At 34.1% G+C, this 23792-nt stretch overlaps 3 protein-coding genes and 1 pseudogene across 3 annotated transcripts; 2 read left to right on the forward strand and 2 right to left on the reverse strand.

Annotated features, from left to right (window-relative positions):
• The first annotated feature begins 4271 nt into the window (after positions 1 to 4271).
• Positions 4272 to 5591, forward strand: LOC104880188 (putative UPF0481 protein At3g02645). The gene has a single exon (XM_010656045.3). It carries the CDS (start codon positions 4272 to 4274, stop codon positions 5589 to 5591), a length of 1320 nt encoding a protein of 439 aa, XP_010654347.3.
• Positions 5592 to 7575: 1984 nt separating this feature from the next.
• LOC100258002 (30S ribosomal protein S31, chloroplastic) lies at positions 7576 to 8367 on the forward strand. The gene is made up of 3 exons (NM_001378697.1): positions 7576 to 7827; positions 7917 to 7981; positions 8071 to 8367. Exons 1-3 carry the CDS (start codon positions 7668 to 7670, stop codon positions 8200 to 8202), a joined length of 357 nt encoding a protein of 118 aa, NP_001365626.1. The 5' UTR covers positions 7576 to 7667; the 3' UTR covers positions 8203 to 8367.
• A 3914-nt stretch (positions 8368 to 12281) lies between these two features.
• Positions 12282 to 14263, reverse strand: LOC100247748 (uncharacterized). The gene has a single exon (XM_002274419.5). The coding sequence runs from the start codon at positions 13783 to 13785 to the stop codon at positions 12535 to 12537; it is 1251 nt and encodes a 416-aa protein (XP_002274455.1). The 5' UTR covers positions 13786 to 14263; the 3' UTR covers positions 12282 to 12534.
• A 5873-nt stretch (positions 14264 to 20136) lies between these two features.
• LOC100264900 (putative receptor-like protein kinase At3g47110) lies at positions 20137 to 23297 on the reverse strand (annotated as a pseudogene).
• Between the last annotated feature and the right edge of the window lie 495 nt (positions 23298 to 23792).

Consider the following 23792-nt stretch of genomic DNA (forward strand, 5'->3'; position numbering starts at 1 on the left):
ATTTCAATACTCAGATATAATGGGAAAATAAAAGAAAAAAATAAATTGATAATAACATCCTTACACCTAGTTTAAAATAAATTTTTATTTTTATTATTAAAAAACATAAGTTAAGATTTTTTTGTGAAATAATAATATTAAAAAAATAACTAAGGTACCAAAAAATTCTTATTATCTCAAATTTTGAAAATTTTAAAATAATTTTCAAGAACATCCACAAATCTAACTCTTTATAGATGCTTATTTAATTAATTATTTGCATTTGTTTTAACTTTCCCATCCGGCTATATTTGATTTTAAAAAATTGAGGAAGCAAATGTAAAGAAAAGAACATAGAAAGAAAAAATTAAAATTAGATAAATTACTTTCTTATTCTACTTCAAATTCATTTCCTAAGGATTAAATAACTTAAATAAATGTAAAATTTTAATTATATTTTATTTTATTTTCTATTTTTGTAAAATCAAATATGAAAAAATTATTCTTCATAAAAAAAAAATGAAACATAACTTAATAATGAAGTACAAACCTATTTTTATATAGGGTTACAAATACATACATACAAATAGATAGAATCAATTGCCTGAAAAATTCACATATTGCATAAATCAATTGATCGATCGACGGTCAGATCGATCAGTTTTTAAAACCATGGTAATTCATGTATAAATCAGAGAAACTTATTTTTTTTAAAATAGTTTTTTTTTGTTATATCCTTAAAACTATTTATCAAATTTTTTAAATTTGATGCAGTATATTTTTCAAAATAATTATTTTTTTTAGAAAAAATTTAAAAATTATTATTTTTAGGATAAATTTTTATTGCTTATATAAAATTTCTTATAGATTCTATAACTTTCTATTTTTAGTAATAGAAATATAAATGGTACCCAAATGACACTTTAACAATTTGATTATTTTAAAGAAAAAAAAAGATTGAATTTAGCATTCATTTCAAAATACTTTTTGTTTTTTGTTTTAAAAATTTAAAAATAATAGTACAAATATTTTTAGAAGTTTATATCAAAAATATAATAATTTTTAAAACTGTGTCAAAATTTTTTAACTATCTTAAATTTAAAATTTAAAAAAATACAAGGTAAATCTAAAACAATTAAGGGTAGCACACAAATACTTGATGAGTCTTTTTAAAATATAATGTCTTAATCGTTGACCATTACTTTAGTGGGTCTTTTTAAAATATACAGTGTCTGCATCAGTTGAGTGTTTTTAAAATATAATGTCTATGCAATTTTTATTAAATTTAGTGGTCTTTTTAGAATATATATTACTATATATGCATCACTAACCAATCGGGTATTTGTAATACAAAGTCTTTGTTATTTATTTTAAGTTCGATGGGTCTTTTTAAAATATATTTGCATCAATTGAAATATATACTATTTGCATCACTTACCAATTGAATGTTGGTAAAATACAAAGTCTTTGTCATTTATTTTACAGTTAGTGGGTCTTTTTAAAATATATTTGCATCAATTGAAATATATACTATTTGCATCACCGACCAATTGGGTATTTGTAAAATACAAAGTCTTTGTCATTTATTTTAAATTTAGTGGGTCTTTTTAAAATATATTTGTATTGATTGAAATATATACTATTTGCATCACTGACCAATTGAGTGTTTGTAAAATACAAAGTCTTTCTTATTTATTTTAAGTTTAGTGAGTGTTTTTAAAATATATAGTGTTCATATGACTAACCAATTGGGTGGTTCTAAAATACAATGTTTTGAAGGTGTTACTAAAACATAATGTTTGTTTTTTGGGTTAAGTTTGGTGAGTCTTTTTAAAATATATGGCGTTTGCGTTACTAATCAATCGAGTGTTTTTAAAATATAATGTTTTTGTCATTTTCTTTATCATCTTTAAAATTTCACCTACATATGGTTTGTCCTTACTCATCGGTGTTGAAAAATTCACCTACACATGGTTTATCCTTACTCATTGGTGTTGAAAATTTCACGAAAGCATGTGCATTTCTCATATATGATATTATATAGTTCACTTCATTAAACTATATGTATTAATTTTTTTTAAATACATACTTTATTTAGCTGGCCTTTTTAATCTTAAATTTGATTCTCTCCATCAAGTGGAGTTATTTGAAATGAAATCTCTATTCCTTAGAAATATAATTTCCTCTTTAAAAAAATTTCAAAAATAAATAAATAAATAAAATAAATTTTTTCTCTTCAAAATATCTCAAAAAATTTAAAAATTTAAAAATCTTATCACTGAAGTATATGTATTGAATTCTTAAAAATGAAAAACATTTCATATCATCTAAGGTTTAAAATGCTGGATTTTATTTGATACTTGAAGTCTAAAAATGGTATAGTGACATTGCACACAAATTTCTCTTGAGTTGTTTTGGATCTTGACACGTTTTAGGCTCCAGCTTAAGCTTTGACTTGTCTTAAACTGGCGTGCCTTGATTTAGATTAACTTGCATTTAACTCAGTCTATTTTTACCAAAGGGTACGAATGTTTAATGTTAGATTGAAGATGTCTCGCTATGCGACTAGGAGAGTTAAAAAGACACCTCCATTTATATGTTTATATAGGTTTGTAAAACCTTTTTCCAATGTAAAGTCTTTTTTTTTTTTTTTCATGCAAAAAAATCCCCCTATTAAAAGAAGTCACCTATTTATAGGTAAAATCGTGGAATTAAAATTTGAAATTTCTCAAAATTTAGTTATTTGATTTAAAGAATTTGATTCCTTAATTTTAATAATTTTTCTTTGTTAAATAAATTTACTAAGAATATTTATTTTTTATTCTCTTCTGATTTCAATTGAAAATTTTATTTTTTTAAAAAATTTGTTAAAAGAATATATATATATTTATAACAATAGGGAGATTTTTTTTTTTATTGTTTTAAAAAATGACAACAAGAAGTGACATTTTAGTATAAAAATACATTGACAAAAATCTTTATTTTATGTAATTAAAGATAATAAAAAATAAAAAATTTAGTTATTAGTCTTTATTTTAAGCTAATAGTCAAGTCACCCAAATAAACAGAAGTTCATCTAAATTTATTGGTGATATTGAGATCGAGAATATGGCAACGGGTTTTATGACACGTGAAGAGCAGTTAATTTTATTTGTCAAGACCCATAAAGTCCGCCCACGACTTTTCCAGCAACTTTTTATTCATTGCTTGTATTATTTTTTATTTCTTCTAATTTCTAATTTAGTTAAGTTCCCCTACCTTGTACTAAGGAATTTTTATAAGCCCGACCCCACCTAATTAAGGAAGATGGTGTTAGTTCCGGTCAAAAGGTGTCTCGATGTACTAAAAATATCTAAGTAAATTAGGTAATATTTGGTTATCAAAAAATGGGACCAAAGATTAGACGGAAAGAAAATAAAGAATATATATATATATATAAAAGTTAATAAATTATTTTTATATATCATTTTAAATTTATTTTATTTAAAATGATTAGAAAATAAGATTAAATATACTAATAAATTTATAATAAGTGAAGTTTTCAAGTTCTAATTATAATTTTTTTTTTTTAAAAAAAAAAAACTCCAGCAACCTTAAAGGCGTAGATTTTAAAGGCGTAGATTTCTTGAAGACGTAAAGTGCTTAAAAAATCTATAAGGTGGTTTTCTTTGATGCATTGAGGTCTAAAATATTTTTCATACACTTTAAAGTTATTTTCTTCATCTTTGCTTCAAAAATCATTTTAATCTTGAAAATGGATGAATCCTATTTTAATTCAGGGTTGGGGGTAGTCTGAACCAGTTAGGAACCGACTCAACTTGTTGGGCTCACCTCGTTGACGAGTAGCTGAGGTTCCAAATTATTTTTTCTTTCTTCCACTAGTTGGCATAGCATTGATTGAGGTTGGCTGACCTGATCGAGGTCTCCTCGCCGATTTCATCTCTTTTTTCGCAACTTTTTGTTTCTTTCAGAGAATCCATGGCTAATTCCTATAAATGCAACTCCAAGTCACCTAACATTATAAGATGACACAAGACTAGCTCGAGTTCAAAATAGAGATCAATCAGGTATGCAGAGATACTCAACCAAAACCCATGCATATTTATTTTACTCCCTAAATTCAATTTGATTGTCTGGCTTTTGTGGAGGAATAAATAATTTCCATTACACAAGAGCTTTTTTGAAATCAAATGCAGCATAAATGTGAGAGTAAATCTTTTTGGGCCTCTTTTCCCACAACACTTGACCACTTTGTATTTTCTTTCTTCTGATCTTGCAGGGTGCCGAAAGCAATGGCAACTGACAGGCTGCTTCCTCTTAAAAGGACACTGGGTCTAGTGGAATCAACGTCATCGATTTCGAGAATTTCTAAGGTTCCAAATGAACTTCGACGTTTGAAAAAAGAAGCATATAGCCCTCAAATTGTCTCCATTGGTCCTTATCACCATGGCAAAGGGAACCTGCCAGATATGGAAAAGCACAAACTGCAGTACGTGCTACATCTTCTTCATCGAACAACAACACCAGTAGAGACGTTGGATGATTGTGGTCAGGCCATTCAAAATCTTGTCCAAAGAGTTCGTGGGTGCTATGCCGAAGATATACGTCGTTCTGTTGAAAATAAGCTTCTCCAAATACTGGTGGTCGATGGTTGCTTTATATTTGAAATGTTTTATAGGCGTGCCTTCCCGCCGGAAACGAACTTGAATGATCCCATTGCCAATAATGCTTGGATGGTCTCCAGTCTGGAGCATGATTTGGTGCTACTTGAGAACCAGATCCCCTTTTTTATTCTTGTGAAATTGTATGACATCTTCCAGGAGCGTCTCAATATACCTCCAGAGCACTCACTCACTTCACTCGCTCTTTCATTCTTTCACCTAGAAATGGATGATATGCAGAAAGGGATGTCCACGGAACCAAACCATTTACTCGATCTCTTACACAAAGTTTGGCTCCCCAGATCTGACATGGGCCAAAGCGGCAGCGAAACTCGGGGGTTCGATCGTTGTGCTTCAGAACTCATAGAAGCTGGAATTCAGTTCGAAAAGAATGAAAGCCGCCATTTATTGGACATAGAGTTCGATCCCAATGATGGAGTGATCAAAATCCCACCATTGTCCATTGACGCAGCAGAGTCGCTCTTGAGAAACTTCATCGCCCTGGAGCAATGCGATATTAGCACTAGAACCTTTCACATTTCATCATATGCACTCATGATGAGAAGTCTCATCCGTTCCTCAGTGGACGTTAAACTGCTTCAACAGAAAGGGATCATAATTTCCGATTTGGAGCTGGGTGGAAGTGATTGGATTGCCATTGACGGTGTCTGCAAGAATGTCGTTTTTAGCGAACGCTTCTTTTTCAATAAGCTGTGCACTGACGTGAGAGAATACCGTGCATCCAGGTTTCACTGGCAGAGACAGAAAGCAATCTGGACAGTCAGCTGCCACAGATATTTAGCAGAGCTGAAACGTGATTATTTCTCAAATCCATGGAAAATTATAGCTTTTCTAGCTGCTCTGGCGCTTCTCATTCTCACCGGATTAGGGACCGGTTATACTGTCCGTTCATATTATAATGGAAGTTCCGAATTAGAAAATGTATTATAGTGTTGCAACCGAGCCGGCATTCTTTTGGAGTGCCCTCAATGGCCACTTTGAACCATTAATTCCTGAAGAGTTCATCCCATGTTGTATTTCAATATCCACAAATAAAGATTACTCTTCTCCTATCACAAGGGACACAGACATTTCAGAAGAGTTATCATTTTCTTATGTAATTTATAGAAATTGTGTTGGGGGCAAATGTAGCCTCTTAAGGCGTCTTTTCAATTTTTGTCCTACCCCACCAATCATCTTCATTTGTTCTAGTGGTGACATTCTTTTCTTTATTGCATAATTACATACTTTATAGTCTAATTACAATTTTTATACCTTAGTATCTTGATTATATTTTTCATACATTGATTAATTTTTTTGACATTGATCACATCTTCATATGTGATTACATTTTTTTATTTGACTTACCCATTTGTATCATAGACACATTCGTGATTGCAGTGTTCTTTAATTTTATAAAATATCTACGTAAAGTTTGGATATACTTCCTATTTTTATTTTTAAAAATAGCAACACATAACTTTTAAGCAAAAAGGCAAATATTTGGTCTTGTTTGAATACACTTTTAAGTAGAAACTTTTGTACAAAAGGTATAAATTTATTTTATCCCCTTAAACATTATTTTAAATTTTTTTAAAATTTGAAGTAGTAAATTTTTTTAATATCTTAATTTTGTTATGAGATTTCAAAAACATTATATTTTCAATATAACTTAAGAATTCTTGAATTTTATATAGAACTTAATATGATTTTTATTTTCAAAAATAAAGATAGGAAGTGTATCCATGTCAACAATTAGAGCCTTTTTGGTAATATAATTTAAAAATAATTTTTTTTTAAAAAACAAAAAAATAATTTATAATATTGTTTAGTTATTGTTCTCTATATTTAGTTTTTAAAAGCAAAGTAAGAGAATGGTTTTTAGATAACATATAGAAGTTATTTTCATTTATTTTTAAAAACAAAAACAAAATATAGAGAAATTTAAAATTTTGGCATAACTTGTAAATGAAATTTAACCTTAAGACATATATTAAATGAATACTAGAAATTTTGTACCTAAAAATGTATCAAAACATTACAAATGTTTTTAATTATCCCAAAATCCCAATCCCGGACCAATTCCAAATATTATATGTACATTTCATTACACTCCAGATGTAGTATTTCCATGGAATCCATATTTCCAATTATTTTCATTTGTGCTTTTAATCGTAACACTTCTATTAACCGTATTTAATATATGGATATTACATAACATTAGAAATTTTAAATTCTTTTTTAATTAATTAACTATTATCTTGAAGATATTTTTTTAACATAATTTGGTAATTTGATAAATAAGATTATAAAAATAAAAAAGTTCATTAAATATATTCTATTTAATACTTATCAAAATTTAATAAATCATATAATTTTATAAGACATAACAAATATCTAATTCTCTTGATACAATGTTCTTTCATTTGTTTATTACATATAAATATGTGATAAAAATATATATTTGTTGCATAATATTATTTATTATATATATATACATACATATATATATATATATATATATATATATATATATATATATATATATATATATATTTTTTTTTTAAATTACACAAATTTTATAGAAAGGCCCCATTTAAGGGTCGGGCTCTGCCCTTCAATTGGAAACCCAATTTTGGGTTGGACCCTCAACTTAAAATTCCTCTCCATTCAGCGATTACTTCCTTTGCCACTTTCGATCATAAATTCAAAGTTCATATCACCTCGAGCTATATCGGCTTATCACTTTTCCAGTGGAATAACTTACCTCGGCTACATTTTTATTTGTAAAACATGTTGGGTTAGCCTCTGAGGCCCAAATTACCAGTACTTTCCTTTTCGGCCCAATCTGCTCAATGGGCCTGGATCTCATTTTGGCCCTACCATGTTGTGAAACGTGGCATGAAACCTTCCGCCTTTTTGCTCACAGCACCTCCTTATCGGTTGCGTTCACTGGTTCTTGTTCTAGCGACCATCGCACACAGCCAACGTACCTTATCCATTTCTCTCCATCTCTCCAGGTCAGCCATGGCCGCACTCATACTCGGAGCTCCTGCAATCGCTCCTCAATCACTAAATCTCTCTTCTCGCTTTTCATTTTCTCAATCCGAAACCCTCGCCGTTTCTTTCGATACTCGTTTCGTTTCACTCTCAATTTCTGCAACTTCTCCTCCACCAATCCCTTCTGGTATAATTAAACTCGACTCTCACTCTCTTGACATGCATATATAAAAAATTATATTGCGGTGCCTTAAATTTTCTGTTCTTGTGCTTCAGTGTACTGTGGCAGAGGTGATAAGAAGACTGCAAAAGGAAAGCGGTTCAATCACTCCTTTGGAAATGTAAGTTTATTTGTTTCTTAAATTTTCTTATTTGTTTATTATGATGGTTTGATTTGGCGGTTGCGTTTGAAATTGGTTGCATAAAATAGGCAAGGCCTCGGAACAAGAAGAAAGGGAGAGGTCCTCCTAGGGCACCGATACCGCCTTCTCCCCCAAAGAAGGATCGCTTCGAAGATGATGAGGTTGTCAAAATTGAGATTGATGAATCTCTGTTCAATTGATGTGATTTCTGAATCTTGGACTGCTCTTCTTGTAATCACATTTTGATGGTCAATTTCACTTTTCTTTCCTGTTGTATTGCTTGTGATACTTCTATTTGTTTTCTCTTAGTAGACTTCATTTAATTTAAATGAGTATTAATCATAAGTCCTTGTTCAGAGAAGTAATAATTCTGAAGCAATGTGCCTTGTTCATGCTTAATTTTGCAGGGCTGTATTTTGAAGAGCTAAGTTGTAACTAGAATAAGCTAGGATATCAAACAAAAAAGGAATGTAATCGTAAAGTTAAAGAGCAAGAAACAAAACTATGAAGACTTACATTTTCTGAAAACAAGAGAGTATTTGTGATTCCAGCAATTGTTTTTTTTCCATGGTTTCTCTTTTGCTTCAGACATCCAAATATCTTATCCTATCAAAGTTTAATGTATCATCCAATGTGGATAGGTGTCCATACCTCAAGGTGCTAATATGAGACCAAACAAACTCCCCACCCCTGAGATCAATGTTCTTCTGGAAAGTGATTAGCCTTGAGACATAGTGTTGATAGATAGAAACGATCTGGTATGTTTCTGATCAAACAGATTGAGACATGGTGTTGCACATTGATGGCATATCACTGGTCTTGCATATATCTCAGTTTTGACTTCATTTTGACAAATAAGAATCTGTGGATTGTAGAGTAAAACAAACTAGGCTCACTTTTTTTTACGTCTATCCTCTATCAGTTCTTCTGTTTCTGTTGTACAGAAGCTCATTCCTTCAACTTAGTCCATTTCAACTCTATATAATAATCTTTCTAGGTGGAGATGTTAGTTAAAGTGCATCTCTTCCTATTTCAAAGAGTATTATAATATGGTTTCATTAGAAGCATTTTGCAATTGCTATATATAAAAGAAATTAACATTGTTATGGAGTCTCTCTTATTCATAGTGACTTTCTATCAATGTTTTCACTTATCTTTTCTTTTCTTGCTTGCCTGAGATTGTTGGAATTATTGTGGCCTTCATGACCACATGAAGTTAATCTCCAATCTTCTAAAGGTTCATGACCAAAGTTATGAACCTAATGTATTTAGATTTCTCATACTATATATCTAATGTATGTGGGAAGATTAAATGGATAAGGTATATGGAAAAATAAAAGGCATCATGACCAAAGTCATAAACCTACCAAATTGTGCACAAGATACATTGACCAAAGTCATGTTCCTACATTAAAGTTTTCATTGTATGAATAATACATGGAATTGGAAAAGGTGGATTTATGTATCTAGAAGAAAGTGTTCATTTGTAACCCTTGATGGAAGGTGACTTGACATGATATAAAAAGGCTCTTGGTCCCTCTCTCCACTCATCCTAAGTTTGTGAGGTTTCCCATCATTTGTACAAACATTTAAGTATGAGAGAGTGAGGAAAGATACAATGTGCCAATGTTGATATGAGGTGACAAGGTGCTAGCGGCATTACAAACAATATACGTAAGGTGATCTTTATCACAATGTCACAAGGTGAGTTTTTGTAGATCTATTTTTGGTTCATTAAATTAGAATTATGATATCCTATTTACATCATTCTCTAATGAAGATTAGATAAAGACCGACAGATAAATGTTTGATGATTATTACATCTCTTTACTCACAGAATAGATCTTATCTTGTGACAGTATAATGGAGCTCAGTAAAGAGGCTTGATGACTGAACACTACTATATCCTATCTCTCCTATCCTTCAATGTGATATTTTGTTAAATCATACTATGCTGCAAAGAATAGGTCATGGCGCAAAGAAAACAATCACCACTTCATTCAAATTACATTACATGTTGAAAATTTAGATATGGTAGAAGATGGCACTGTTTCTGATTAACTGTGTATCTACTATGTATGTATTATGCACATGCCTTGCTTCATGATTTTATGCACATGCAGTGATTCAAACCTCTAAGTACTAGAGTTAAGGATCCTCGTTAATCATATATGCTTTATAGAATAGCAACATGCTAGTTCAATTTTGTTCAGTAGCAAGTTATTTTATAGCTCAGATTAAAAAAAAATTTAAACTATTTTCTACTGGACGAGCATTATCAAGAATTAAGATCAATTGTGTCATGTCATCCATGATGGATAATTATGTCTTAATTCCAGGATGTACTTGTTATCAACCTTTTTTTGTGTAGCAAGAAGAGTTTTATGTACAGAATAAAAGCAAAAACAGGTGAACCTAAAGTTTGAGTGGGGAAGCCAAGAGCTAAGTATTTCTCAGCGGATAGTTAAAATCGCTTTAACTCATTGATGAGAACTTCCAACTTGTGGAAATGTTGCACTTATCCCCTATAGGAGAGGGTTGTGGTAGGTTGACATCGAACTTAAAACATATAGTCATACTCAATGAACAAATGATCCCTATGGGCATGGGTGTGTTTGTACATATCCATTTCAGCCAAAACATTTGCTTCCAAATCAATGAGATTGAGTTTATAATTAATTTTCTTAATATCTTCAGTAATTTGCTATGATCCTTTCAGTAGAGACCATTAGATTTTCTTTTGGTGTCGGTTTGTCTCATTGAATGGCTGGAGTACTTGCAATGTTCTAGCCTGCAAATTTTTTTCTTTGTTTTCCCTTCAAAGAAGTCTCACTTTGTTGTTTGGACGTTTCCATCTAGCTTATCTTGGGCGTGTCAAAACTTCCCCGGTGACATGGAGCAAAGAAGAAAGTAAATAACTTGTAGATACCTCAGTTTGATTCATTGGTTGGAGTTTCATCACATAATTTATTCAACTTGCATTTACTAGAACAAGTTGTTGATTCATTTGTTGGAGTTTCTTCACGCAATTTATTCAACTTACATTTATTGGAACAAGATGTAAGGTCACAGACATCAGTGCTCAAAGAAATGTTGACTAAGGGAGATAGTAGGGTCACAGAGATCCGTGGTGTGAAGAAATGTTGACTGAGGGGGATACTTACTGGGAGAAGAAAGCTAGGAGTGAATAGCTAATGCACTCAAGTAGAAATATGTTGGATTCTAATTAGAAACAGGAAGAATAACTTCAAAGCCATGAAAGCTCACAATAGCAAAAATAAAAATAAAAATAATTAAAACAAAATTATTAAAGAAGAAGAAGAAGAAGAAAAACACCAAGGGTTTTGTTCTAATTGGAATATTGGAGATCCAGGTGCCGCTGCTATACATATGCATCATGTAATATTTCATAGCACAACAAAAAATTGAATAGTCTAATATATTCCAACCTTGTCCTTTTTTGCACAAATCAACTTCAAACTTCCCTCAGAACAAAGCCGAGTACAAAAAAGTGTTCCTTATTGCCGGCCTTCAGAATTCTTTATTGGGAATTTTAGTCATCTCAGTTCCTTGACGTATCCCCTTTTCTTTCAATGTTTCTCCATAAAAAGGTATGTTTTTCATTTATTAGTGCTAAAATACTTTTAAACCAGTATGGTACCTGAGATCAGTGAAGAAGACTTTGAAGAGACATCTGAAATCATCGACCCAGAAGTCCAAAAACAAAGAATCAGGCAGATTATAGAGTACCAGAAATCCGTTTGCTTGTCTTCTACCTTTTCTTCTTCAGTTGCTTCATGTTCCTCGCTATCTTCCTCCCACAAGGGCAATAGTTTGTTAGAGTCGATAGAACGAGGAAGATTCTCTCTGGGGAGATTGTTTGAGATGGAGCACGCCAGTTTGGCAACCCATTGGCAGGATTTCAATGGTTCACCCATGATTAAGCCTATATCCTTACGGGACAATGATAGAGATGACAGATTTCATGATCCTTGGATGTCCATCAGGCAGATTGGACCCACCAGAGATCTTGGACCTGATGAGTTTGGACTGGAGAATAGGGAGGCGAGAATTATGACTCGCAAGTTAAGCAGAACAAAGTCATTTCGCAGATTGCCAGGATTTGGTTGCTGCATATGCAGAGGCTTCTGGTTCAAGTTGAAGTCGAGACAACCCCAGATTATGGTCTGCCGTAGAAAGTTCTGATTAATCTTCACTTATGAGTCAGTCAATGTAGCATGTAAACATAAATGAATATCAATGGAACTTTTTGCCCGAATGAGATTAACATGTAAATAATTATCTTATTTACATTGAAAAAGGAAAAAAAATTGAATTTAAAAAGAAACAAAATACTAATAATAATAATAATAACAATGGTCTCGTGGGGAAAAAAAAAATTACAATCTAGAACCAGGAGCTTATTGAGCAACAGAGAGATCTGATTCTTATCTCAGTAAGAGGCGCCCATTAATTCTTCTTCGTTTGTGGCTTTGCCACAGGTAACTCCATTTAGCCGAAAGGCATCCCCTTTAAGAAGTATATACATGCTCGCAAATGGAACAGTGATCCAAAATTAATCTGGCTATGATGCTTCCTGGCTCAATTTTCAATTTGCTACTTTGTTTGTTCCATAGGTGCACACCATAAGCCTCCTTGCCTAGCTGCAGCAACTTGGTTTCCAACCATTTTGAAGTGACCTGATCCTTCGGTCGCGGAAAATAATCTCCAATCCGGTTCCAATCCACAGGGTAGAAAGCCATAGGAGGCAACACAGTAAAGTTATACCCGGGCCTTCTGGCCACTCTGTTGACGACTCTAGAAACCAGGTAGGGTCCATTATGCCCCCATTTGTTCCCATCAAAAGTCAAGGCAAACTCCTCTATGAACTTGTATACCAGTGGATGATTCTTGTCAAAGATCAGAACCGCATTATTCAATCTGGACCAGTTCCCAGACACTGGATCAATGCTCTGTGCTCCAATTGTATTTCTCAAACTGGAAAACTTGTTCAGTATGATGAAATCGGTGTCCAAGTAAACACCTCCATACTTGTACAGAACTGCGAGTCTGAGCAGATTGGATAAATTCTGAGCTAATGGTATCTCACCGGGGTCCTTGTTCCCGCTCTTCATCTCAACAAACCAAGCTTCAGCCGGGGTGTCCTTGAACAGAAAAGACGCGTCTGGTGCAACTGCAAGCACTCGAAACTCTCGATCTTGGAGAGGTTTTAGTATTCTATCCCCTAGCCTGGAATCCAACGTTGGTGATAGAATCGTCAAGCATCCATGAGGATGGGCTTTGAAGAGACTGTCCATGGCAATAAACTCCCTTCTTCCGAAAGACTCCGCTGGGGAAATCCACGTCATGAAGAACCGAACCTCACACTTGCCGTTGAAAAAACTCCGGACACGGCCTTCAAATTGCTGTGTCAGTCTCGTTGACTTGAATATCTCAAACTCTGGAAGTACCGTCCGAAACCACGCTATCCTTTCCTCCTCCGTGACATTGATTGGAGGATTAAAATTTCTCTGATCTTCACTGTAATCTCTCTCAACCTCTTCTTTCACGGAATTCAGTGGTATTTGCCGTGCCCCCCCGGTTTCTCTATTGTATACAACCGGAAAATTCTCCTGAGTTCCAAAGGCAATAGAATGGAGAGAAAGATTGTATATGAAACTATCTGCAAAAATCAAAAGCATGAAAGCTGCTGCACATGAAATGGTGGAGAAGATAGGCGTCTTGGCACGGCCAAGTGTCCGAAATTCAAACATGTTTTTCATCCTCTAATCTCCCTATCCCAATCCCAAGCGTGCGTAGTTATCAACAAGAAGCAAGACTCAAAGACAGGTCCACCGTGGCGGCTGAAACAAAAGAGAAGGATGATACAAAGAAAAGAGCAAAGAGGGCGTCTTTGTTGCCTTATTTCTATATGCAGTGAGTCATACATGGAGAATATGGACTCCGCCAACGACGTAACATAGTGTGAGATTTGGAATAAATACGGGATTGGCTATTGCACCCCCGCACGCCAGGTAACCTACTAATTAATTTCAATTTCATCTCATCCCAAATTAACTTTTGAATTTTTTAAGAAAATACCATATCGGATGAATCTTGGTGACTCTTATTTCATGGACATGGCATCCTTATCCCTACTCCTTTGGAGGGTATCTTTTCTTTTACAGCAAATCTCTCCTATGATTCATACACAAAATTTCTAATCCAAATTTAATTTTTTTTTAAATTTCTATATAAATTTTTTTTTACAAATATATTGGCGGGGACCCTTTCTTCTTTCTTCAGTTGTTATGAGGTAAGAGACTTGGGGTGATGAATCCTCAAAGGCAAAATATGCTCAAATTAAATAAAGTTTTTAATTTTATAAAACCCATTTGTCATTTTTACTTTAATAATTTATAATAATTGCTTTGATTAAAATTATTGCTACTTTCTTAAATCGTTACTGTACAATTATGGACAAAACCTTGTTAGGAATGATGGATTAATTGTTATAGTATGAATATTCCTAAATTATAGAAGGAAAAATAGGTGTATGTTTTGTGAAGTAGAACCATTTCCTAGTAATATGTAATTAGAATGAACTCTACATATGAAATATTGTGATATTTATATTATTATCTCTCAAGATAAACTTGAAATCATATCCAAAAAGAACGGAGAGATGAGCAATCAGGTCGAAGGATTTTCATGAAAATTATTTTAAAACAATAACTTTAGTCATTATCTTTTCTTGAATTGAAATAGAACATTAAAAAATATGTTTTTTTTTTAATTTAAATCCATTTTAAATTTAAATAATTTTATATTTTTAGAATATTTATCAAAATAGGAATTTTTAAAATTGTGTTTTTGGAAAATCATTTTTTTTTCAAAAATAGGTTTAATAATACTAAATACCACACGGTTTATAAATTTATATCAAACTAGGATTTTTATCATTTTAAAAACAAAAGATTTGTTAATAATAATAGATATCCTTGCATTTACACATTTGTACTTTTTTTTAAAGATAATATTATTTTATTTCCCTAAAAAATAATTTATTGATAAGAGATATCTCATATTTATAAATTTATACTCAAATGGATTTCAAGTATAAACCTAATTTATAGGATTTCAAAATAACTTACAAATTGATAATATTTTTCAGACGTGAATATTTTTTTTTATAGAATTTTTAATAAAAGTATATGTAATTGTACCAAAAAACCACAATTTTTGTATGATGCTAAATTTTGTCCCTCCGAATGTAATAAAAATGGCATCCCCTTAATCAGGAAAAGGAAATAAATGAATGAAATAAGAATAGTAAAAGTAAATAATTTTTGAAGGAAAGGGAGTCGCTATTAAATAGGTGCTGAAAATATGTCCCACGCAGAAAATGAGGGAAGTAAATAATTTTTGAAGGAAAGGGAATCGATAAGGGAAAGGAGAAGAAGTTGACCGCAATTAAATAGGTGCTGAAAATATGCCCCACGCAGAAAATAAGGGGAGTGGTCAGCCTCAGGAGGGCGGCCCATCGTATCCATCAAAGAAAAAGAAACGAGTGGTGGGTTGATGATGGGAGGAAAATGGGGATTTGTTATACTACAAATAACATGTCCCTTGCCCAATGATTGACGCAGCCGGGCGCTTGGATCCTTCCCAGGCTACGTTGGTGGCAGGCCGAATGTCCTTTTCCTCTTTCAAATTTCTTTTCTACCCTTGAATTATTGCACTTCTGGGAATGAAGATTAGGATTAGGGTCAACATCTTGTGAAGTATTTAAAATAATTGAAACACCCTTGAATTATTGCACTTCTGGGAATGAAGATTAGGATTAGGGTCAACATCTTGTGAAGTATTTAAAATAATTGAAACACCCAATCTTTAGCCACCACCTAGGACTGGAATGGCGCAGACTAAACTGCAGAGAGGTTCACCTTAGAAGCACACCATTTCCCCTAGTTCATGGTTTCATGTTTGGGACTCAAAAAAACTATTCTTTAATCCTCACCGAATCATCAACTTGCCTACATGTAGTCATATAAAATTTTACTTCACTTATTATCCATCATCTGCTGAGTCCTGACAGACGGAAAATAGTAAAAAAAAGAAATTATAAAGGAAAGGGGGAAAAGAGAGACATTTCTCTATCAAGTATCAGGGAGAAATTAATGGGTTTCATTGTCAACTAAAAGCATACCCCAAATTTTGTTAATAGTAAGGTTCTAGTTTTATTCTGTCAATGGAAAAACTATGTTCACTGCAGGTTAGAGTGGTGGCATATGGAAGGACATCAAGCCAAATGACAAAACATATTGCCGGTCCTTGTAGGGAATCTGGACTTGCCAAAGGGGTGTGATCGATTGCGGATTGGCGCTGACGTTTCAAACAAGAAGGGGTCTGTTTCAGACCATGACGCACTTCATTCCCAATGATTGAAGCAAATCCGATGCCACCATCCCCATTTTTTATGTTGCGCTCATTGTCATGTGGCTAAAACATTTCCTTTCTAAAGTAAAAAAGAAATCTTCATTTAAAAAAAAAAGAATGTCTTCTAATAAGAGGATGTGCTATTGATAATTTGGCAAGGAAGATGTTGAATAGAAAGAAATGACCTAGAGAGGAAGTTATTTGGATTTGAGAACTATCAAGTAAAATTAAAATTTATTACTATATAATATGATACCATATATAATACATGTTATAACCTAAAATGTCAAATTCTTATCTCTCTTTCTATTGGAAGTAGGATTTAGAAGTTATGATTAACCAAATCTTTCTAGTTCGTTAAGAATGTTAGCATCACATTTTTTTTATCAATTACTAGTGATCCAATAATCATAGCATAATTACAATTAAAAAGACCCGAGGAAGCAAGATTATTTCATAAATCTTTTTCTCTCATTCAAATACATTATTTCATTTCTTCTATAAATCTTATTGTATTGTGGAATGATAGTTCCTACATACTTAAAAGAAAAGATACCACCAATTAGGTGATACCAACCATATAATTTGATCCTATTATTTATACCTAAATATCATTTATTTGTACTACATATGAGATTTCATTTTATATAAATTTAATTTGTTTGTACACTAATTTGATGTGTTTGTACTTTTATTTAATGATTCAAATTTCATGCATATCTATCAAAGGTTCAAATTCAAATTAAATAGATATTAATTCAGTATCATAAAATTTATTTTCCCTTACACCTTAAATCTTATGGGTGATAAGAGATATTACAAATAAAAATACATCAATTATTATTATTTTCATATGGATTCTCCAAGGATGTGAAGTTCATTGATTAGCGGTTATGCAAACAACCAACAATGTCGACTACCCCGAGGTTTGGAACAATGATGACATTTAACTATTATGAAAAGTGCAACACTACAATGAAAAAGGGGTAATAATAAGACAAAATTTTTAATGCTATGAATGGATTTGGAGTAGCCTAAATATTACATGTCTTGCTCCACCTCACCTCTATTATATATATAATTAAATTATAAAAAGTTTAATTTATTTTTTATTTTTCAGTTTTTAATACATTTAAAATAATAAAAAAATATGAACTATAAAAATTTATAATATTATAAAAAAATATCATTAAAATTTTTAAAAATAAACTGCTCAACCACTTTTAAATATTTTATTGAAACGAAAATAAAGGAGAACAGGATCAAGATTTAAATGAAGGGAAAAAGATCAGGATGAGGATGGATCACCCGTCCTGTCCGTCCGAATCCAGCCTTTTGTCATCACTATGTCTGATTGCCATTGTCCGAATGTTCGGTTTCGGGTCAAATACAGCCACTCCCACGGTTAAGCCATAAGCGTCAATTAGAAAAATCAAACCAACCCCACGTCACCCATCTCCAATCATTATCTAAGAATGGGAGAATGGTGCTTTTGCGATCGACTGTTCATGTCCAATTACAGTGGTTGAAAAAGTGCATGTTTGGGGTGAAGTGTCTCATAGTAGGGGGATGATCCTATGTTTGTGGTCCGCAGGGACCATTAAGAGCCGTACTCTTAGACCAGTCATGTAGGCACGTGTTAACGTTACAACCACCGGTGGGATTGACTCCTGGTGAGTGTGATGTTCATATCAAGTCAAAATTCTGGTACAGCCAACTCAAACACAGCACCGTAATAATCAAGTTTAAATTGTAAATCAAAATAAGCCGTACATTTTAAATGCACCTGAAGTTCACGCTAAAGGGAAGTACTGGGCATATCCTCTGCAACAAAGAATACAATAATGATCGTCGAAGATTGGAAAAATACTGAGCTCCGGAAAATAACAGAAGAACCGATTTATGTTATTGGGATTCCATATGATGGCAATCCTGTTATGTTACCTGGCTTGACTCCATTTGAAGAATCAAACCAAGGAAAAGAGAAGTACTGCTATGAATACCTTCAAGCAATTCAAGCTGAGAATCAGAATGTAGGAGTGGTAACAGCTTGATGAATATGATTCTTTTTTCTTATGTTTTATCTTCTACTCACACATAACTGAGGATGAGGATCATTCAGGCTCGTTTGTTCCTTGAAATCTAGCAATATGATGTTGGAGATGATATATATCAGCAAGTTTTGATTAATATTAAATTACTACGATGTTCATAAAATTGAAAGATACAGAACATAAATTTGTCAGTTACATTACAAGCTGTGAGAGGGAAGTTACCACAGTTACAGACTACACTGGCTTATTTATTAGAGCACAACCCCATAAAAGATTTAGACTGAATCTTCCTAGTCATGGACCATAATCGGAAATTTATCAATTCAATTTAAGATTTTGTATTATAACCTATACCCATTCTCTTCTCTTGAGAGCATTAGACAGATTAACATGGCAAAGCCTTCTTTGATGTTTGCTACCACTCCATTTTAAGGCAACATGAAATTCTACCATGGTGGAATGTGATAGTTGTCATCTTGCAGATACAATTCTTGAAATCCCTTCTCTTGTACTATGACAAAGAAGAATCCATCGGTGAATGATGCCAGAGGAACAGTCACCTGGCAACAATGTTCTGGAAAACCCTATACAATGGCACTCGTTTGGGTTTTCTATAGCATAAATTCAACAGGGATGAATGAGCTGCTCTAGATTAATGTCAACCTGCAAATCTGCTACTTTCTTTGCCTAAGTTTTCAAAGTGGCCCTGCAATCAGGACAGGGGAGAGACATTCTTGGTGGTTGTTTGTATCTGAAATATTTTGTACCTCATCTTATCTTACTGTGCACTATTCCTGAGGGTGATCAGATTTTTATACTTGTAACAGTTCATCTGCAAGCATACAGCAGATCTTTTTCTTGAACTAGATGGAAATTGAAAGCTATTATTTTTTATTTTTTGTTGTTCCCTTTATTCTTCCAGTAAGGTATAGGGAGGATAAGGAATCACCTACCATTTGGGAGTAGGGGAGCATTTGGAAATAACCTTTTCCATATTATACTTGTTATTGTCACTATTATTAGACATGACTAGGAGCTTTTAGCCTCTTATAATAAAAGAAAACATTCATCCAATACCAACACAAAGATCAAACAGCCTTAATCCAAAAATTATGCCAACAAAAACGATTCATGTAACAACCGAATCAACAGCCATTAACTTCAAGCTCATCTGGTGCACAACAATAACAAACATTACATGCTTCCCCAACTACAAGAAGAAGGCCCAGCGCTGTCAAATTACATAATGCTACCAATGAATTGATTTTCCTTCACATCTCACTCAATCTCAGAAGATGATTCCAAATGAGAGTCATGCACCACTTCGTTATAATAGCTAGAAGGCAGTATTAGTAAGGGGAGGCAGTGATTGGTATTTAGTAATGAAGGGCGATTGTTATGATGGTCAACAATGGCGAGGTGAAGAGATGGGCCACAAGTAAAAAGTGGTGGTATAGATGGAGATGCATCATTCACAATTAGAGCTCATAAGGGTGATTAAAATTGAAAAGGTCAACAATTAGGAACAAGAGAGTATTGTTTCACCAAATATTGTTCCATAAATGAAATCTAGAGTAGAAGACCAGCTGGTCATGTGGGAAGCAAAGCACATAGCAACCACAATACCCATCTTCTTGACCCCTTCAACAACATGAAATCAACATAAACAAGAATTCCAAATCACCTCCTCTTAACTCCTGCAAAGAAAATTTAGATTCTTGTCCAAAAAAACTTGACCTGTGGACTTCTAGAAGATATTGCTAGGGCTCAAGCATAAGACAGGCAAACTATACATAGCTCAAGCATTCATTACATGGCAATATTGAGTGGTCTACCTATACTTGGTTATTTCTGCTAAGTTTCATCAATCATGTCCTTAATACTATGTACTTCCAGGACAGCATCACAAATATCCATTCGTTCTCTTGGTGATTCCTTAGAACATGCAACTCCTATTCCAAGTATAGAAATTAAACAAACGCTGACACTGGCCGCTTCCTCCTCTTCTCCTCCCAAGAGTATCCGTACATGATCCACAATCTCCGTTGCTCCTCCTGGCAAAGCCATGTCCACAAACTTATGAAGGCTGAGGCCATCGTTGAACATGTCATCAGTAGGTTTTTTCCCTGTGAACATTTCCAACAAGAGTATCCCATGGCTATGCACATCCCCTTGAGTTGACAGATCACTTCCCATGCCAAACTCTGCAGTTCAACAATAACACATCTCACATAAAAATTGCAGCAATCACCTGTATGTTTTACTAGAACAAAGAGAGAAAAAGAAAAGGCTTAGTCACCTGGAGCAGCATATCCAATGGTTCATTTTAAAACAACTGAGCTGGTCTGAATATGAGAATTTTCATTGATGTGATGATGAAGGAACCTTGCTAGACCAAAATCACCCACATGAGCATTCTTATCATTGTCTAGAAGAACGTTACTTGGTTTTATATCACAATGTATGATTGGATCTTGGCATTGGTTATGAAGATAATCCAAGGCTGAACCCACATCAATTGCTATATTTAATCGCTGAAGAAGGTTTAGACTCCTCTGCCCATGTGCATTCCCTTCTGGGACAAACTGATGCAACCAAGTCTCGAGGCTTCCATTTGGCATGTATTCATAAACTAGGGCTTTGAAGTCGTTACCATGAAAGTCAACGCTTGAGCAAGCAGTTATGATCTTGACAAGATTCCGATGCCGAATGTTTCTCAAAGCTTCGCACTCGGCCATGAAACTCTTGGAAGCTCCTCTGTTCTGAAGGTTGAATACCTTCACTGCAATGACTGTTTCGTTTGGATGAAGAATTCCCTTGTATACTGAGCCTAAGCTTCTTGTACCAATCAAATGGGCTGAAGAGTATCCATCTGTTGCTTTGACAAGCAGCCCATAAGAAATATTCATAAATCGGTCCTGCAACAGAGATTCCGAGGGTTGGCCTTTGCTCACTTTTTTAAGCCGACGAAGGATTATACAGGACATCAAAATTATTCCCGAAAGTCCTATAGGGATTGTTAATTTGAGGGTGAGAGACATTTTCTGCTTTCTCTTCTGGTCTTTAGAGCATCTTGGCAACTGTAGTTCAGGTATACCCCCACAAAGCCTGTCATTTCCAGCAATTGAAATTGCACTTGCATTTCTGAAAACTCCATCTACTGGTATCTCACCTTCGAAATCATTCAAAGAAAGGTTCAAATTCCTCAAGGGAATAGTAGCCAAGTATCTTGGAATTTCACCCGACAGGTTGTTGTGTGAAAGATCTAGCTCTTCGAGACCTCTCAGAGTATTCAACGACTGTGGGATGTCCCCACCAAAGGAATTATCATACATATAAAGGCGTTCCAATCTAATACAACTGCCAAGACTGCTAGGAATATCACCAGATAACTGGTTTTGGGAAATGTCCAATTCAACAAGGTTTCTCAAGTTACCCACTTCCCAGGGTAGTAAACCACTGAGACTATTTCGAGCTAGGTTGAGGGATTTCGCTAAAGATGATAGGCCAATAACTTCTCGGGGTATGTCACCACTTAGGTTATTGCCATAAAGATGCAACAATATCAAATTGTGGCAATTTCCAAGAGTTGAAGGTATACTTCCCTGAAAATTATTTTCCTCTAACCAGAGCTGGTTCAACAATGTTAAGTTTCCGATAGAGGAAGGGATTACCCCTGACAACTTATTTTTATCGAAACCCACTTCTTCTAGCTTGTGAAGATTCCCATTGGAGGTTGGAATACTTCCTGTGAATTGATTTTTGTGCATATCTAATGCAATTAAGTTTGCGAGATTTCCAATGCCTGTTGGGATGTTTCCAGAGATTTGATTTGCTGCGAATGATAGCCACTGGAGTTGGGTTGAGAGGTTGCCCAAGGAATTGGGTAACACCCCTCCAAAATTATTATCACTTAGGAACAATATTTTCAATTGCTGCAGTTGGTCAAGGAGGAGACGAAACTTAGGTCATTGGCTTCCCCACTTCCCAAATAGTTACTAAACACAGCCAACCGTCTGAGGTTGTGGAGATTTCCAAAATTAATAGCCACCATACCAGAATTTATTCGATGAAAGGTCAAGTATTTCAAGATTTGATGTATTTGATAATGATACCGGAATGGGTCCACTAAGCCTACTTACGTGGACAGAAAAGAGCCGAAGCTTAGAGAGAGTGGACCATAAATCCAATGGAAGACTTCCTTTCAATTGATTAAATGCAACACCAAATTGAGTAAGAGATGTAAGGTTGGAGATCGATGGAGGGATCGTACCGGATAGTTGATTCGTGGAGAGTACAAGCGTCACTAAGCTTTGTAGGCGACCCAGTGAATGTGGGATACTTCCGTTCAACTCATTGGAAGCTGCAACAAGAACTCTGAGAGATGACAAGTTCCCAAAAGTAGGTGCTATGGTACCCGTCAAACTGTTGTAATCAATAAAAAGTTGCAGCATGTTGGATAAGGAGCCGAGCTCAGAAGGAACTTCTCCCCAGAAATTGTTGTTGCCCAGGCCAAGGATTCTCATATTAGAACATAGAGAAAGGTTAGCTGGGATTTGTCCTTCCAACCAGTTATTTGTCAAGTTTAGAATCTGCATCCTGACTACAGGAGGGACCTCACCTTGAAAACTGTTGTTGGATAGATTGATGGTTCTGAGGAAACTAAGGTTTCCAATTAGAGGAGGGATAGAACCCACCAGACCCAATGAATGCAAATTTAAGACGGTGACTCTTTGATGCCTGCCACTGCAAGACACGCCTTGCCATTGGCAGAAGTGGAGAGAATCATTCCACGAGCTCATGGCCCTGAGAGGGGCATCAGTTATCTGAGTGTTGATGGCAAGCAGGGCAAGACGATCAGTTTCGTTCCAAATGGCCCCTCACGGCTTTAAAACGTGTCAACATGATTAAAAGGAGTTCATACTTATAGTCAGGAACTTTCCCCTATCCAATGTGGGATAATTTTTTATTTTACCTAAAAGTCTAAGACAAACTTCAAAATAGGTATGGTTTTTTTGTTGATAACACTTTCTTGTAAAAATACCATGGCATTCAACTTGGCGTGAAGTACGGGAACACTCACTACAGAATATTGGGATGTCACTGGAAGAGAATGCCTCAGAAGTTTGAAGTCAAGTCGGAGGTTGAAGTTTTACTTTGAACAACAACACATCAAATTCAACTGAAAGGTGAATGCACAGCTGGCGATTGTAAAGTAGAAACTCTGAAGCAATGGGGAGGAGCCATTCACCATACTTACACAGCAGGGATCCAAATTAACATGAATATAAGCATTA

This window comes from Vitis vinifera, chromosome 8, assembly GCF_030704535.1.
Source record: "Vitis vinifera cultivar Pinot Noir 40024 chromosome 8, ASM3070453v1".
Classification (NCBI taxonomy): domain Eukaryota; kingdom Viridiplantae; phylum Streptophyta; class Magnoliopsida; order Vitales; family Vitaceae; genus Vitis; species Vitis vinifera.